The sequence below is a fragment of the Typopeltis vanoorti genome, chromosome 12 (genome assembly GCF_054136105.1).
Source record: "Typopeltis vanoorti isolate ZY-2024b chromosome 12, IOZ_Tvanoo_1.0, whole genome shotgun sequence".
Taxonomy (NCBI): domain Eukaryota; kingdom Metazoa; phylum Arthropoda; class Arachnida; order Uropygi; family Thelyphonidae; genus Typopeltis; species Typopeltis vanoorti.
The window spans coordinates 69,963,249-69,982,571 of record NC_143560.1 but is presented as its reverse complement, the minus strand read 5'-3'; the positions used below and the strand labels follow the sequence as shown (position 1 = coordinate 69,982,571).

At 35.5% G+C, this 19,323-nt stretch overlaps 1 protein-coding gene across 4 annotated transcripts in view; it reads right to left on the bottom strand.

Moving 5' to 3' along the window:
• The window catches only part of Coq9 (ubiquinone biosynthesis protein COQ9, mitochondrial), a 192,355-nt gene that overhangs the window by 75,827 nt on the left and 97,205 nt on the right, over positions 1 to 19,323 (bottom strand). For all 4 annotated transcript variants that reach the window (XM_090401194.1, XM_090401196.1, XM_090401195.1 and 1 more), the window contains exon 6: positions 6,057 to 6,212. In XM_090401194.1, the coding sequence (XP_090257320.1) occupies positions 6,057 to 6,212 (156 nt within the window). The remainder of the gene's footprint in view (positions 1 to 6,056; positions 6,213 to 19,323) is intronic.

Sequence of the window (19,323 nt, the reverse complement as noted above, 5' to 3'; positions counted from 1 at the left end):
TGGAACTGGAAAGAGTATTCCAGTTCCTCTTATATTTTATTCCTTCGAAAATATTCTGTGTCATAAAAAGAACTTAAAAATTTGCCTTCAAGATGAAAAGGAAACAGTTCATTCAGGTATCCCTCTATCAATATTTGTAGTCCTGAAAAGGACTGTTTTGATGGCCTTGAAAACAAACATTTTTTATTTCATACTGTTCAGAATTTAAAATTCTTGAACAGTGTGGAACACCTTGAAGCAAGGGTAAACACACAAAGCAGTTTTACACTCAGGGCACCAGATATTTTTTTTATTACATACATAACATTTGCGTGCAGGTTTTTTTTAATTAGCCGTTGGTGGTAGATTTTCGGGAAAATGGTTGAAGTTAGCAGCATTCAACCTCAGATGTCTGGCAGGATTTCCTGTTTTTCTGCTTGCTGAAGAAGGCGCATGTGCATGCAGCAATGCTTTCACAATTTCTATTCTGTATTCTAGATATGTTATGGTAGACAAACATTTTTTCTTGTGCAGAAGGAAACTGTTCCAAATAACAAAATCTAATACATGTCCAAACAGTTTTTTGTAATATTGTTTATGCTGTTTCCTCATTACAGAGTAGAATGATAGCTGCTGATCGCCTGTCGACTCCACCCATAGTGTCGTTGTATGCACACACAGCAATGGGTTTTTCTTTCTTCAAACCATGCTTCTCCACGGATTCCATTGATGGATTGTGCAGGGAAGACAGCAGAAAAACATCTTTTTTGTCTTTCCAATGTAGTGCAAAGACTTTCCCTCGCTGATAAGCTCAGATTTCCCCCTTCGATAGCTTTCCTGAAGCCAGATCTGGAGGCATATCTCGCCTTTTTGCGTTTACAGTACCATAACTATCTGTACAATGCTGTAAAAGCAAATCAGCAAGTTCAGGACACATATAGTAATTATCCATTGTAATGCAGTAACCTTTCCCCAGTAAAGGGTCTCTCAATATCAGACAATATACATAAATAATATGTATATTGTCTGATTTATAATTTGCTAATTTATAATAATCACCACATAGTTTCAGTATCGAAAAATTAAAGTTATGTGGAACAATTACTAGAGAAAAATAACGAATTAAATAAAAACTGTACCTATGTTTCATAACAGTTTTCGGGTGTGTGATAGTAATGCCACGGGGGGGGGGGGGGGGGGGGTTAAACTATCAGAGGCGAAATAAGTTCGAATCTAATGTGAAAGGAAATGAAATTTTGATATACATATTTTGAATGATAAAAATAAGCAAATCTATCGCTTACTTTAAAAATTGGAGAATAAAATATCTGAATTATGCAGAAAATATAAATTTAAATCATAACTGTTAATTTCATTTTGTAATGAACAATTATACAAGGAAACCAAGAAAGTGAAAGTACAAAGAAGAGTAGATTACTATACAACATGAAGAAAAAATTTAGTAATATGATTAAAGAATTTCATGTTATTCTCTATAAAGCAAAGTTGCTCAAGCGTGTCCTAAAGGAAATCTGTAAAGTATTATTCGATTTCGAAGGTTTGTACAAAAATAAAAATAATATAAACTGGAATGTCGGCAGCCAGTTTTCTTTTCTTTTTTTAAAAGAATATTTCAAATAATTATCATGAATTAATTTTTTCGAGAACAAAGAAAAATGTTTTGTCTAGTAAGTGATTAGAAAAAAATTAGTGCAAAAAAATAAAAAATTAAATTGGTTCTCCAAGGTAAGGCTTTGTTCACTTAAATATTTTTAAGTGAACAAATTATACAAGATCTTTATTTTGTCCAGACATTAAAATTGTATTGTACAATAAAAAGAGAAAACAAAAATATAAATAATTTCTCTATTTTTAGTCTATCCTATATAACTAAAATCCAGTCGACCAGCATGGAACAAGGAAGTGCGTTTCTTGTTATAGGCAACTGAGAGGCAGCTAAGAACGTGAGATAATCCGATTAACCGTTCTCTTCAGTGTGAGGGTTTATCACACTTTCTAATGGATAAGAGGGTCAAATTGCACTTCTTATCCAGGTTCTTTAAACAGGTGGCTGAAACATATCCAGATTTAGTTGGACGTCTATAGACGTCCTAGCCATTTGGAAGGTTAAACTGAAGAATCCCCCCCCCCCCCCCCGTTATGGTTTTGGAAAGTTCTAACATTAATCACAACTTATTTCCAAACTTAGAATGAAAGTGTGTTTTTACATTATGAGAAAATATCAAGGATAGTGAGGGAGCTTGCTCCACCTTTGATATGAGTTGCCTTGGTGTTGTACTACCAAGTGGTTACTTACAATTGGATTTGCCGATAGTTTTTCGGTATGAAACTCATAGATCTTAGTCCTAGTTCTCAGAGTTTCACTTACTGGCAGATAAACATCAAAAGATTTGTATCCCCTTCATTATTATTTCCAAACTGTCCAATGCTCAAAGTGTATTTTTTAAATTTCTTATTTACATTTTCAGACAAACTACTTTCTTTTCAAGACAGCAATCACCTGATTTAGGTATACCAAGTGTTCTTCCTTTTCTTCATTTTCATTCTATCATGTAGGCCCAAGGTTGAATTCACAATACTTTTTGTGATTTTTATATAATGGAATATGTATGGCCCAAATCATCTTGAATTAAGCCTCTTTCTTCTACGAAAAAAACTGTCTGAAGGATTGCAAAAAATAATTAATGACACTGACTTTGAAGTACAAAAAAGTTACACAGGCGAATAAATAAAAATTTAAAATTTTTACGAGAGATGATTTAAAGCAAACTCAATCCCATTCTGTTATTTTCATCCCTTCAGCATAGACAGCCTTTTAAAAATGAAGAAACCTACAGTTTTTATTTTTGTCAAATCTTTCAGCATATTTAGTACATAAATTTTTTAGAACTGTCCTGAGTGGTGCAGAGTAAGCAAATTAGATGTTGGGAGTTTTTCATCTTACCAGCATTATGTAATTTTATTATTATTATTACTAGGTGACACTTCCAAAGAGTACAAGAACTCACTGCAGGAAGGTACTCTACTCTGCTACACAAATATCTCACCATCTTCCCTATTAATTCTCCTACTACAAAAAAAGCTACAATCAATGCCATTTACTGCCCATCACCACAAACAACAGTATTTTTTGTCTGTAAATTGCACATGTTCTGATGGCCAATTTGCTTGCATGTGGGATAAAAAACCCTGCTAACTCCATATGAGATTGGCTAACTCACCTCCAAATGAAAAAAGTCCATATAAAGATTCCTCTTGTCACAACAAGAATCAAACTCAGGCCTTTTCCAATCAAAGGATGCAAGTACTGTTGTTCTGCCAATTGTGCTATGGAGATGCTTAAAATAAAAGTAGAATAAAACTTTAAACTTTTGTTTACTTTTAAACTTTGTTTAAAAGTAAACTTTGTTTAAAATTTCCTGCATGGCTAATTTACACAAGTAAATTAGCCATGCAGGAAATGTAATTTTATATTGCTAAGGTTAGCAAAAAAACAGGTGCACTGCAGTTTGAAGTGCATATAAAATTTTGTTCCATTTTAATCAATTTTACTTAGCTAGGTAATAAAAAGAACTTATTTAAGGATGTTGCATTACTTTGTCAATTTTAATAGCAATTCTATAGTAATTCAGTTTTAATTTTAATAGTTACCTGACACCAGGGGATGAAATTCATCTCCCACCTAAATATACTCCCCTACCTTCATTCAATAAAATCCTTTTATCTGCTTCAGTGTTTCTATCATGTCACTTATCTTCCCTCCATCTGCCAACTTTTGTAACCCACAAATCTCCAATCTATCCTTGTATGGAACATTCCACACGTTCTGCAATCGTCTTGGTTATCTGCCTCTGAATCCTCTCAACCATCATCTCCAGGAAACCCAGGTGACCAAATGTGAGCACAATAGTCCAGATGTGGATGTATCAGAGTCTTATAAAGAGGAATAATGACTTTTTTGTCCCTATGAATCAACATATTTTTGACATTCCAAGTGATCTTCTGAACTGTTGTGCAAATTTTTGCAATATGACCTCTAAATTTCAGTTCCCTATCAACCATAGCTACCAGATCCCTCATCAATTTCTTTCCAGCAAAAAAACCTCATCAGCAGAATATACAGACTGAAACTTTTTCAGCTGAAAGCGAATAACTTTACATTTTGTCAAATTAAAAGAAAAACCATTATTCTTTGACCACAATGATAGCTGATTCAAATCATTCTACAGGATCACTACATTGTCTTTATGTACTATAGCTCTTCCCAACTTAACATCATCAGCAAACAATATCACTCTGTAAATTGTCTTCAATATCATTAATATACCGATTAAAACAGTTTATATAAAAAACTCCATAAAAACACTGAAATTTAGCATGGACAGTGGTAAGAGCATGGAATGTATTGCCTGAGAAGGTGGTGAATGTACAGATGTGGATGATTTTAAGGAGGTGGTATGATAGACTTTGTGCTCACTAGTGTTGACCGTGCATGATGAGTCTTGCGACTCCATGGGGGTCAGGAAAATAATAGTGATAATTATGAAAAACATTTAAAATATTTTGTAATATTAGAAGGAAACCTGAAATAACAGATCCCCCTGAAAATTGTATTGCAACACATGATGTTTTGAATTAAACATTATTTTGTCATAAAAACATCTGGATGTCATATTAGTTCATTAATAGAGAACATATCATATTGCAATACTTATTAATATGACCTTAGTAAGAGGGATAACTGATAAGTATCAATAAATGGCCATCAAAGATAATGAAAATAGAGTCTTGCATTGTTTCAGATTTATTTCTAAGTTTCTAAACATGAAGTTTACTATATTGTTAGTTTTATCATGATTCAGTAAAACTTGAGATTAGCACTATTAACCAAAAGAATATTTTGCCTGAATAATTTTTATCTGAATTACACTACATTCACAAAGATGACTAACAAGGATTAAACTAATTTCACATCACAATTATGAAAATTTGAACTGATTGAATGGTATGCAGGAATTCTGACAGAAGCCTTGTCTCCCAATCTTTTATTTTCATCTTTCAATAATGCTGAAATCAGAAATAATACGTTTCTGCATATATCTGCATTTCAAAGCAGTGTAACGGCTATGGTCAGGTTAGACACTAAGTACTTGTACATGATAAACTATATTCTAAGGTCGGTGGAACCTTATAAGAGAATTTTTGCATATTCTGGCCAGTTAATTCTACCCGTTTTGCAATAATCAAGTGGTGTAATGAGCAGCACTTCATTGCGATCGCTGTCTTCATAAACACCCTATGAAGACTCTTTATGAAAACAGCTCTACACATTGTCCAAATATTTCTTTTTCATGCAAGACATGTATTTATCATTCAACATCTTTTTACTTAATCAGAAGGAACCTGCCTCTTATACAAGCAAGTGTTTATACAAAGTTAGGCAAAGAAATTTCATGCACATAATTTTCTACACTGTTAAGTGCTATTAGCATATTTAAAGAGATGATATATGCAATGAAACAAATGAAAAGTAATGCTAACAGTGCATATCACCAACATAAGTTTGGTGGATAATAAAATAGCTGTATATATACTTTTATGATCACTACTAACATGGGTATCATAAGATCATTCACCCATGGCACCAAATATGAGATCTTTACCTATAAAGAAAACAGGTTTTTTCCATGATAGTTTCAATAATTCTTCAAGGCATCAAATTACTATTATTATATAATAATATAAAGTGGCACATGATGAATAATAAGAATATGAGATGAATACCTATTCTTCTTGTTATTATCTTGAAAACATCATTGACTATAACAGGTAGGGAAACATGGCAATTTATTTATAAATATGATTATTAATAACACACACACACACACACACACACACACACACACACACACACACACACACACACACACACACACACACACACACACGGATGGACGGATACAAAAGCCTAGTTATCATTATGTTATTCAACCTATCTTAAAATTGCCTGAGTCTGGATATTAGATAAATTACTGTACATAGATATTAATATTTACCTGTTGACAACATTCCAAAGCAGTGGATACTTCATCTAAACGCCTGTCTAAAAAAAGCCAGGTATCCTTGTGATCTATAGATTCATCCTGTAACAGACATATTTCAGCTGATTTGTATGCTGCAGCCAAAGAAATTCTTTTTGTATACCAATTGAGCTGACAAGGAAAAAAGGAAGTAACTTAGTACAAACAAAAATAACTTAGCATTATTTAGGTTATTAATCTATTATTGTTAGTTTATTTGTAAAATTTAAGAACAGTGTTTTAAAAATTACAGAAATTGAAATATTATTATTTTTTATTTTTCAGAATTTGTGGCAAAACTCTGCTAGATGATAGATTTTTTCTGCATATTGAATGGTCACATAAATTTAGGTTTTTCGAACTTCTTCACTGTTAACACCACATATTGTCATCTGCAATTATGAGACATTATCTAAGAAATGTCTGAATGCTTGTGTAGTATCAGTCGATGAATAATAAGAATATCAGAGGAATACTGGGAATGAGAAGTATACCAGGAGAAGCTTGGCTTCCCCATTAGAACAACATGCCTGCCATTTCTATATTTCAGAGCTACATAATGCATATAGATAAATAATTTTTTCTTAGTATAACCTTCTGATTTTCATGTAATTCAGAAGGAAGAGCTTCATTTTCAGAGATCTATAAGCTTTTTTTTTTTTCTTAGCTCAGATATTTCATTTCCTCGGAAGAAGTCTGTCTCAGTGGAAGTTTTAATGCATTACTCACCAGTAGTCCACAGTTTCAGTGGACTTTGTTTTACATTTTGTTTTGTATCTGAAGAAACTTCTCCAATATGAGTACACTTTCTCTGGTGAAATATTTTAACCTGTAAATACGAGAGTGGTCTGAAAAGTTCTCGGCCTAACAAAGAAAAAACGAATCCTGATTATTAATCAGGAGAATTCTGACCGTTAATATTCAGTTGTGGAGAGTAGGTTAATTATATTTACATACAAATTTTATTTCTTTACCATTCTAACCAACTTTATTAGTTGGTTACAATGTTTTAGATTTGTACATGTGATAGCACACTGACATCAAAGATTAATGCACTTCATTCTTTGTAAATTACAAAGAATGAAGCACAAATATAAAAAATTAAAACATTTACTGTGTAAATTCTGTGTAAACCCAAATACACAGAATTAAGTACATTAAATCATTCTCTTTGTACATCTAAAGGAAATGGATAGAAGTCATATTCTCTCAGAATTTCAATTAGTAAACATTAACTTCCTACTGTCCTATACACTGTATTTCTTTTAAATTCTTAGTGACTACAGAAGATAGCCATTCTAGAATTTAGATGATACGAGATCCAAGAAATCATTATCTCTTACTGTCTATCACAATTAAATTTGTTTCTGAGAGATAACATCAAATACAGTAAAACCCTGAAGTTACGCGGTAGGTGGGACTAACAAAAAGCACGTAAGTCAAATTCGCGTAACTCGGGTATAATTTTGCATGTAATTTATATATACAAACATACAATTGGGACCAAAGGTTTACAAAAACACCTATATTTTTTAAGAAATATAATCATAATTGTAGTTTTTCGTACATAAAAAAAAGAAAGTTATTTCAATGTCGATGGTTTCATAAAATCTAATAGATTTGTCTGACGGCATAATGTCTTTTTCTTGTCACGCAAAATTTCTTCATAGCAAGCTAATGATTTTTTTATTCTTTGCCTTGTGGCTACAATTCGTTCCTCATTAGAATCTATCCTCCAAAATCTGTAAACCTTTCTTTTATGATTGTTCTTACTGTGGATTCCTGTAGATTGAACTTCTTTGCTAGATCACAAATTTTCATTACGCCTTCAAAATCCTTAATAATGTTGAGTTTTGTTTCCAAAGTCAATGTTTTTCTTTTCTTGCTAGCTGTAAAAGAATCGGACTTGCTTCTTTTGAATGACATTATTATTTTTTATGTGATAAAATTTTTATCAAGAACATAACATTAAACAATTGCAAGGTTTGTAGACTATAAAAATCATGTATGAATGGAGACTACGCGAAACACGTCAGTGCTTGTTCACAGTATGTGCGACACTGGAGAATGCGGCTGGCGCCTGAAAGATATGACTAGTGGTGAGACGTGAAGCAGGATGGGAATACGTACATATAAGAAACTGCGTAACTCCGGATTTGCGTAAGTCAGGGTATGATTGTACTATATAAAGAATGAACAGCATTCAGTAAAAGTTCTATAGTTTTACTTGACTATATGGGAGCTTCCTTAGCAGCATTTATTCCATCACTGTCCTTTTTATCTTTCTATATTTTATTTATTTTGGTTTCTACTCATTCATTCAACATATCTTACTTCTCAAATCCCTTAAATCAAAATAAAAGAAGTTGAAGATCTCGGTTGACTATTATGCTAACATATCTTCTTCTAGCATGTAGTTGGATAAACAACATCTTTCCTTCATTTCCTGAAGTAAGCACAAATATAATCTCTCTGACAATAGGAGACACTTAATTGAGCAGTTCCACGTAATTCTGAGTTAAAGAATTTTACTGTGCATTTCATCCAGCTTAATATGGTACTTGCTTCTCATTTGAGCATGCAATACTCTCTCTGATATATGAAGGCTAATAATACCTTGTATTGTCCTTGGATAATAGATAAAGATCCATACAAAAACTTTTGTGAGATCACAGAATTTAACTTAGCAGTTTTTCTCCTTTCCAGCTCTATCTCTTTCCTCTGTTCTCTAATATCTGGCTAGTGTTCCCGTTTCCTGGAAACAGCTGTTTCAACTCATATCTAATATGCATGCCCATTACTGAGATTCAAAGTAAAACTCAAGTGACAATACATCTGCCATTAGTGCAGCAATTACGTTTTACAACAGTGTATGGCATAGGAACACTAATATAAACAGAAACATAAAATAATATACATACAACATTCTTTCTGGTAAGCAAGTTGACTATTTAAATATATCTACTTAAATAAAGTTTCCTTTATTACACCACTGGTGCTTAACCACATGGTGGTTTTAGTAATATCAAGCTGCACATAAACAACATAAACAAATAAGTTAAAAAAAAGTTCATGAAACTCACACTCAGTATCAGATAACTCTTAATGTGTTCTGATAAATATACTATAGACATCAGCCTCCTTGGTAACTCTGATCATAACTTCATCCAAGTCTATGCAATGTCCTTTACCTAGCTACTCTTAGTTTCATTTTCTTCGACACTACAGTAGTATCAAATGAAATGACTTCCATAACTTCTATTACCTCTTTCCTTAGGCTAATTACTGTTTTTGCCCTTCAGATCCAAACACATGCTCCAACTGAATATCTAAAATAATTCTTGCTGGAATGAAGGGTTCACTTTCATCTCCATTTTATTCAAAACTCTAGATCGCTCTCCAAACACTTGTTTTCCAACAAAAATAGTACAAGAAAATTTCATCATATCTGGAAAACAAAACTTCAGTTTCAGTGTCAGCCTAAAACATCTGCAATCTGCAAAAAAAAAAAAAAAAAAAGACCATCAGCAAACAGGAAGTAGATTGAATGAGGTAATACAAAAAAACTTGCCTTCTGCTGAAATAGCAACTTCTGCCCATCTATGTTTCTGCATTTCTCTCTCTATCTCACTCATTCATAGCATAATCTAGATATGACAGAGCTGAATATTTTTCTCCTTCAACTCCTGCAATTATGACCAGGGCAAAAAAGTATCTTACCCCTCACTTTAACAAGGAACAGCTCGCTGCAAGTCTCCTTTTGTCTTTCACCAGAATGACATCAGAAGAATCCTGAACAGACTGGTCACCCAGTCTATTCAAAATATCCACATCTTCTGATCCTGAAGGTATCCTTCCACTTTTGCTCCAGAAGTAACATCCATCCTATATCACGTTTATAATTTTTGATAATCATCCTCTATCCAAAAGCATGGAAACAAGTCTATAATCAATCCATTCCAAAGAAGGGATAAAAACCAGCCATTAAGCTGTTGCAATTACTACAATTGTGTCAATGACACCAATTAGTGATTCCATATTTTCAATTCACAATAGATCTCTTAGCCAACATAACCCATTTATGGAATCATTCATGTCTACTTTACTCAGATCTGGTCACTGGGATTTCAAGGAGATGAAATAACATTGAAAAGGGTAAAGATGGATAATGAAAATGATATCAGGACTGTACAATGTTGGTTATGAGGACAGACTGAAGGCATGCAAACTACAGAGTTTGGTGAATAGAAAGGGAAGAGATATGATTAAAATATTTAAGCCTATTTAAAGGTTATTATCACATTGATAATGGGAAGATTTTTCATATGGTAGACCAAAACGAAGGAACAAGGATAAGAGGCCATCCTTAGAAGTTGGAAAAGAAAGTGTTAGCAAGAGTTTAAGAAGTAAGGTTTCTCATGAAGATGGTAGGAGCATGGAATGATGGTAAAAGTACAAATGGTGAATGAGATTAAGAAGTGGTACGACAGACTTTGTGCTGTCTAGCATTGACTGCTCATGGTGAGTCTTGTGACTCCATGGATGTAAGGAAAACAACAACAATAATAATATTATACCACACAAAAACAATAAATAATAAAAAAAAACATGTTTATAAACTGACTTATATTTCATTGGCTTTCAAACTGCCACCTTCAGTGCATAACCATTTGTTACAATACACAAATGATAATGAGTAGAAAAAATAATTCAAATGAGTACAGGAAACAGTTCAAATCGTAATGGACAAGCGACCTGAAGTTCTAATTTGGCTTCCTCTAATGTTGTATATATAGAAATCTTATTACTGTTACTGGGTTGGAGCTGACCTTAAGATTTTCTGAGGCAGCCATACTCAGTGAAGTTAGGAGGATGATTCATAGTCATTGCTGGCTCTAAAAAAAAAAAATAATGACTTTTATATAGCATAACAATTTACTTTTATCTGTGCAAAGTAATGTGCATGGTCTGCAAGTCCTGACTTTCCATAATGATGGTAGACAGATCCTTTGGTCTATCCATAGTATGCCAAGTTACAGTTGTAGCTTGGGCACTTCAGGATAGGACAGAGAATAGATTGTGTCCTTTGATGAGTGGATCAGGGATGCTACTTTGAAGTGTGGTGTGAAGGTTATATTTCTTCAGCTATCTTTTTCAGATGTACCCTGCATCATATTTCATCTATTTTGTAAGGGCTATAGCTACTGGCCAAAAAAATGTGGCAAAGGTAGTTGAGGTCTGTGGCAAGAGCTGCATCACTAAAATAAATAGCTCTGGCTTTAAGAATTAGTGTTTTGAGGATTCTGCACTGCTGGGCTGGATGATAATGTGATTGTTAATGTAAGTATTATGTTGACTTTCTATGAATAGAAAAAGATAGTAAAAATTTGAAGGACATTTGAGAAGTGTATTAAGAAAAGACACACAGTTATTTCATTCTTTTCTAATTTGAAGTGTATTTTAGGGTATAATTGTTCAGATGAATTACAAAGTTAACAAGAATGGCTTTATCTGGATAAAAAAATAGTTATAAGATCAGCTCCAATCCAACAACTATAAAAGAAATTTAATTTATGCACCATTTTTATACAACATTACAGGTCACCAAATTAGTATTTTAGATCTTTTGTCCATTAAAATTTGATTTCTTACATGAAATGTAATCATAACTTAATCTTACTTGTAAATGGAAGCTGCTGACTTCACATCAATAGCCTCAGTATCCTATAATGCAAAGAACACACTTCCTGCCAGATGTGTATATTGCTATGCAATATGAGAAGGATCACTACTCAAATTGGTTATAACCTTTACTGAGGTCTCATCATGGTGAGCCAGATTCAATGCATTCAAAATGGGAAGGAACACAAGTAATGACACCACATCTCTTTGTCACTGATGCACCAATAACTTGTCATAGGGAAGCTATGAAAAATTCTCAATATTCTAAATGTTTGCAAAAATAAATGCTTTGCATATACAGAATACTGATTCTAGGAATGACAATAGTCTCTAAACAGCATGTTAGATGGAAACAAAGCAAAATCTACTGCCATTTACAACAGCGTTTCTTAAACTGAGTTACACGAAACCCTATGGCAGCAAAAACTTGTATGGGGTTCTCCAAGAGCACACAGGCATTTATAACCTGTATTAGATATATTTTCTGGAAAAAAAACCTTCACTGAATGGGAAAGATACTAATTTTTTTTATTAAATTGACTTATTTCTAGAACAGTTATGTTAATTTATTATTTGTAATATTATGCATCATATGTTTCTTGATTAAAATATTTTGCAGGTAATGGGTTATTGTCAAAATTCTTTTCTGATAATTTTTTTTAGAAAATTTCCATAGCTTTCCATGAAAAAATATTTTTATGTAAAGTTCTATGGTCTCAAAAAGTTAAAGAAACACTCCATAGCTTTCTATGAAAAAATATTTTTATGTAAGGTTCTGCAGTCTCAAAAAGTTTGAGAAACACTGATTTAGAGTAACAATATGAAAAGTTAAATTATTAGCAACAGGAAATGCTAATAAGGAGGAATCCCTCCTTCCTGCCCTCAGCTATATTAAATTAGTATACACTGATAGGAAAGAAGTCAACAGACATCCCCCATGGGCAAGGTGCATTGTACCATGTAACAAGTCACGTGTTTGTAGCCCATATAAAATGGAGGAATATGATTCTCTCAAGTCAGTGCAACTGTGTCCAGGTGAAATGGTTGCAAGAAGAGAACTGATGGAGTTTGAAAGAGGCATCGTGATATGATGCCAGGTTACAAGCCTATCTATTTGGCAATCTCAGGTCAACAATCAGTGATACTACACTGAGATGAATGCATAGGGAGTCAACTGCAAGTGCTACCTGCAGTGGATGACCTACCTACCACATTCACGGAACATGACTGTAGGGTGCTACCTAGGATAATATGTAACAAACCTCCATTCATCAGCTGGCATGCTAAAATGAGGAGTTACGGGCATCGAGTGGAACACAACTGGGTTTCTATGGGAGGACTGCAATATTAACGTTCCAATAAGCAGTGTTGTTATTAGTGGTGTAAAGAACATGTACAGTTTGATGCTGACTCTTGGAAAGCTGTGTTATGGAGCGACAATTCATGCTACATTCTCTACTGAGCAGATGGATTGGTGTGGGGTATGGCAGATGCCTGATGAATGTCTCCTACCAGAGTGCATAACCCTAACTATGAAATTCGGAGGTTGTGGTGTGATGTATAGTCCTGTTTTTCCTGATTTAGCCTCAGCCCTCTGTTTTTGGTGCCACAAACTCTGAACTCGAAAAGGTAGTGTCTGAACATTCTAGACAATGTAACGCTTCCTACTTTGTGACATTTTTACAGAACCAACCTTTGTCTCTTTCAACAAGACAACACACTGTGTCATAAGGTTGCTGCTGTAACTGTGTGGTTTATGGACATGAACATTACCACACTTGACTGGTCTCTACAGAGCCCTGATCTCAAACCTATTGAACATCTGTGGGATGAAATGCAGCATCAGGTGAGGTAAAGGGATGTCTGCTATACAACAGTCCAGGATAGTGATCAGGGGATTTTGTACCATTCTTCCTCATTACATGCCTACAAGAGGAATGGTACAAAATCCCCTGATCGCCATCATACACTTGTGGAAAGTGTATGATAGTGATCAGAGAATTATTCTCTGTAGTTATCACAGTGAAAGAAAGTCCTACATCTTATTAAGAGTCATGGCTGTTTGGTCGTCACACTATGGTGTCTGTTGACTTCTTTCCAAACAGCATATACTGATATCTTAGCTATTGTTTTTTATACTTACTAGGGAGGCCACCCCCCCCCCCAGCGTCCAACCTCCAGTGTTCTGGACTGGTAGGCCGGTTCTCCTTCAATTCTGATGACTCGAAAGGGATTTCTCCCCCCCCCCCCCGAGTTCCGGTGGTAGGCCAGTTCTCCTTCAATTCTGATGACTCGACACTCAGAGTAGCCCCTGAGTTTCAAATAACTTGACAAAAAATGTGACATAAAAACGTTACATAAAAAGCTTATTTTATATATATAGGGTAGATAGTATTAGGAGAAGTCTCAGATGAGTTTAATGGCATCACTCATCTGTTCTTAGTTAAATGTGAATAGGTATTCATTTTATGCTGGTCACTAGTACACTTTCTTCATGTCTTTGAACAAATTTCCTACCTCAATAAAAATTTAAACCACTCTGAGTAGTGGCTTTCACCATAATGTATGATGCCTGAGAAGGGGGATACACACATTATCAAATATAAATGCTAATGATGTAAAGTTTATTTTATATACAAGTAGGAGCAAACTTACAAAGTAAATTATACCTGACAAGAATATGATTTCATATTCATTTACTTTGTAACATTTCTTTTCATTGCCATGGAAAATTAAGAAATATAATTTTTCAAGTAAATACTTGGATTATGAGTATGTAGGGAATAATGAATAGGAGTGTTCACCATTTAGATTTGAGTAGGATAAAAATGAGTATCATATTGAAAAGAAAAATGTGTATGAAAGTATTAAAAAGAATCAAAGTTGAGAAGCTTTCAGATGTGAACTGTGCACACATATTCAAGCAACCAATGGCTATGGAAGAACAACTTCATGTTAGATGCACATCTTGAGTACCTGGTTGACCAATGTAAACTGTAAATCATTTTTATTATGGATTTATTTGATATTGTCAACCCACATCATATGGGGCATATCTCTTTTTCTAATACCTTTTTGAATAACTCAGAATAATCTTGTTAACTATACTTTGCATTCTGGTAATATGGTTGAACCACCGCAGTTTTTTCTCATACAGGATAGTGCTAAGAGGTGGCTGACAACTTCTTCAGTGTACCTCATCATTATTTACAAAGTCAAACTGTCTCACTCACAAGATACTCTTTAAACACCATTGATCAAAATCAAGTCTCCTATTATCACACTGATACTGGATGCTTAATGAAATAAAAACAGCAGCAGCAATTAATTAAATAACAGTTTAATGCTTCCAATATTTCTGTTACAGAGGGAATGGGAATGGTCAGATCGAAGAGAGAGGTGTGGTATAGCAGCTAGAATAGCTGCTATACCACACCTCTCTCTCTCTCTCTCTCTTTGGAGAATGTTGGAGCTGATAGAATGGTTTCAAACACACAGGGATTGTAATGTTTATTATTATTATTATTATTATTATTCCTGACACCTCCAAGGAGTCCGAAGACTCATCGTGGGAAGACACCTACAACTGTCTCAACCACTACACCGAACCTCTACTACGAATCATCTCCATCAACAACATCTACATTCCACATCCACCATAACTAGTATTTTTTGTCTGTAAATTGCGTGCATTCTGAAGGGCCGATTTGTCCGTATGCGGGATGAAAAACCCGAGTTTCCGGGAGAAAAAACCCTGCTACCTCCATATGAGATCGGCTAACTCACCTTCGATTGAAACCGTCCAGATAAAGATTCCTCCCATCGTGACGAGAATCGAACTTAGGCATATTCCAATCGAAGGGCACAATGTACGTTGTTCTTCCAATTGCACTACGGAGGCGCTTACAATACTCCTTACGTTTGTACACAAATGTAAGGAGTATTCAAAACAAGGGAGCAGTTTGTTGCATTGATTGAGTTGATATGCCCAAAGATAATTGGAATAAGTGAAACTGGGTTGTCTGAGGAGGATGTGATGTCAGGAATAGAAACAGAAGGACATATATAATTTTCCAGAAGGATAGAAATGTGGAAAGAGGAGGGAGAGTGCTGAGGAATTGTGTCTGCAAAGTGTGGAAGCTGAGAGTGTAGCACAGATTTTGAATTTGTGTGGTGTGAAGATGAAATAAATAGGTTAGTATATCTGATAGGCTGCTGCGATAGGACAGGGAATGCAGAGAATACCCACTGTGAAATGCCTAGGCAAATTAGTTGGGCATGTAAAAAGAATGTGATCCTGATGGGAGACTTTAATTACAGGAATATGGAATGGAAGGAGGAGATAATGTATGGAAACAAGGAGAGTGAGTTTGTGGAATTTCTGAGAGATAAGTATCTTAAGCAGCATGTGATTGAAGCAATTAGAGGCTTTAATATTTTGGATTTGGTGATTTTCTTTTAAATTCATGTGGGGTTCCCTCCTTTCCCCAACCATCCCTTAGGATTGGTTGAGCCCTCATACTGAGGGATTAAGTAAGTATTTTATGACATAGATCCATGTGTGGGTTCACGAACCAGTTTGCCTGTTCTGAGGGAAAAACCCAAGTTTCAGGGTGAAAAATCCTCTACTGCTATATCTGACCAGCTAACTCACCTTAGTCGACAGAGACCAGATAAAGATTCCTCATGTCACAGATGGAAATCGAACACAGGCCTTTCTGACCAAAGGACTTTGTCTATACCGACTGAGCTATGGAGGCTCTGATTTGGTGATAACTTCCCAAGATGTAGTTGTTAATGAGGTGGTAACACTGCTGGTTTGTGGGAGTGATCATGAAGTGCTTGTTTGGGAAGTGATGAAACAAAAAAAGGTTACTGCCAAAAATGGATATATGTGGAAGTATAAAGCAGGAGATTATAGGAAGCTCTGTAGTCAGTTAGCATCAGTATGTTGGGTGGATAGGCTGAGCAGAAAAGATGATGACAATGCATGGAAACTCACAGGGCAGTATCTGCAAAAGCAATGTATAACTGCATACCGAGAATGCATACCAAGGGTTAAGCAAGTATAAAGGAGGAGTGAACTGGATGAACAGTGAAATCAAGCAAGCTGTGCTGAAAAAGAAAATGCTATGGAGGTACAAGACGGTATCCATGAAGAGTATAAAGTGCAAGCTAGAAAGGTGACAAGAATGGTAAAGAAAGAAAAGGCGCAGTATGAGAGGAGATTGGCTGGTCAGGCCAGGGTTAACTCAAGAGAATTTTTCTGCTACATAGCAAGCAAGATGAAGAATAATTATGGCTGATTAACATTAGTGCATAGTCATGGCAGTAGACCAACAGCTGCAAGAGATATAGTGGAATTATTGAACGAACACTTTATCAGCACTATATCATAATGGTGTAAATGATGTGGTGCAATATAGAAGAGAGGCAAGTATTAGGAGAATTGGAAGTGAAAGAAACAGAGGTGTATCAGATGACAACCTCATGTTAATTTAGCAACTCCGATCTGCTCACCTAAGGATAAATCTTCACCTTCTAGCACACTCTGAAGTGTATAAAGTACCTTGTGACTGTGACTTGGCCTACTATGGGCAGACAGGAAGATCTGCCAATATCCACCTGGAAGAACATGAAAAATAAATTCACTAACCTTATTGTGACAAGTCAGGACTGGCAGACCACACTTTGGACATCCCTTCACACAGGATTAAATGGAAGAAAACTAATGTTTTCTTCCATTTAATCTAAAAGAGGGGGGGGGGGGGAATGGATCTAATAAAACTAAAGGAGGAGGGGGGGGGAATGGATATGCAGACATCAGTGAGACAGATGAGTGTAAGAATGTATATAATGTACCCGAGCCAGCACTAAGGACAAAAAATGGGAATGGGTCATTTAGAATAACGTATCAATAGAGGGGTGGGACTAAGGAATCACTGCATTTCATGTATACTAATGCCAGGAGTATTAGGAACAAGAAAGAAGAATTTTTGGCCTTGATTGGCTCTTCCTGGCCACAGGTTATTGGCATTAGTGAAACATGGCTGACTGAAGAAGATATAGTTAGTGGGATAGAATGTGTAGGTTATAGTGTGTTTATTCTCGTAGACAGGCTTATACGTTGGTTATGCATTATTAAAACACTTAAGGAATAGAACAACGTAGTTAAGGATATAAATTAAATTAAACTTTAATAAATATTTTCCGATATTTCGGCAATGTCACATTGCCATCTTCTAAAGGAACTTACAAAAAAAGCACGTGCACGTAGGCATTACAAACATAGTAACTGGGAATGAAGAGATGAAGCTACTGTTCTCCTAAAAGTCCTGATGGTGCCCTCTAGCGAGCTAAGTAGGTGTTCTTGGCCGTTGGGCTGAAGGTCTGCTGATGTAAGCCTCACAAATTTGGGGAAGTCGCATACAACCAAATTTGTTGAGGTTTGGAGAATTTCTTAGGGCTGAGGCTGATTCCATAAAAAGTCTTTTCTATTTGTATTTGGTACGGTGTATTACTGTAGCTTTCTTCCACCGTATTCTGTGGCGTGTGTCCAGAGCATGGTCCGCAAGACCAGAATGGCTGTACTTGTGAAATCGGATGTAGTCCTTATGTTCAGAAATTCTGATATTCGCTGTCCTGCCTGTTTGGCCAAAGTAAGACAGATTACAACTGCAAGGGACCTGGTATACACCAGGTAGGTCTAGGGGAAGTGGTTGGTCTTTAGTGGAGCGGATAAGGGATGCCAATTTTCTGTAAGGTTTGTAACAGGAGGTGCCTCGGATGTAGGGAATGGTGATGGATTTAGAGTAATCCTTGTTGTGGAGGGGGGGAGTTGTGGCCATGTGACAGCGCGTTGATTGCTTCAGGCTTCAGGGTGACTGAAGAAAGGTTGATTACGGTATTGGTAGCAATCAACGCGCTGTCACGTGTCCACAACTTCGCGATTGCTCCCAAAAACATACCCAGTGAGGATATTATGATCCAGATCGAACGCGGAATCCGCCACCTTCCACATCAAGTCGCCAACAGTGTGAGACTGGATGTAGCTTGTGTCCTTTCCAAAGCAGTCCCACCAAAAGTCTACATATCTAACAAGGAATATAAAGCTCTACAGGAAATGAAGAATAATAAAGAAATAGTTATCACCAAAGCGGATAAGGGAAACGCAACTGTAGTCCTTAACCAAAAGGACTACACAGGTAAGCTGAATGCTCTTCTCTTAGATCGGGCTACTTACCTCCCCATCAATTACAATCCCACCAACTCTCAAATTAGAAAACTTCACAGGCTCCTTAAGAGAGTCACTTCTTGGGCTGTAGAAGTTACCAACAGATTAAAGCCATTTAACTCTATACCCCCCCCCCCCCCCCCGTATTTACGGACTCCCAAAAATACATAAAGAAAATGTGCCATTACGTCCCATAGTGGATGGCATTGATTCCCCCACATACAAATTAGCTAAACATTTGGCCAAAGAGCTCACACACTATACTGGCAACACACCATCACACATAAAAAAACTCAGCCCATTTCAAAGCCAACATAGAAAACCTTA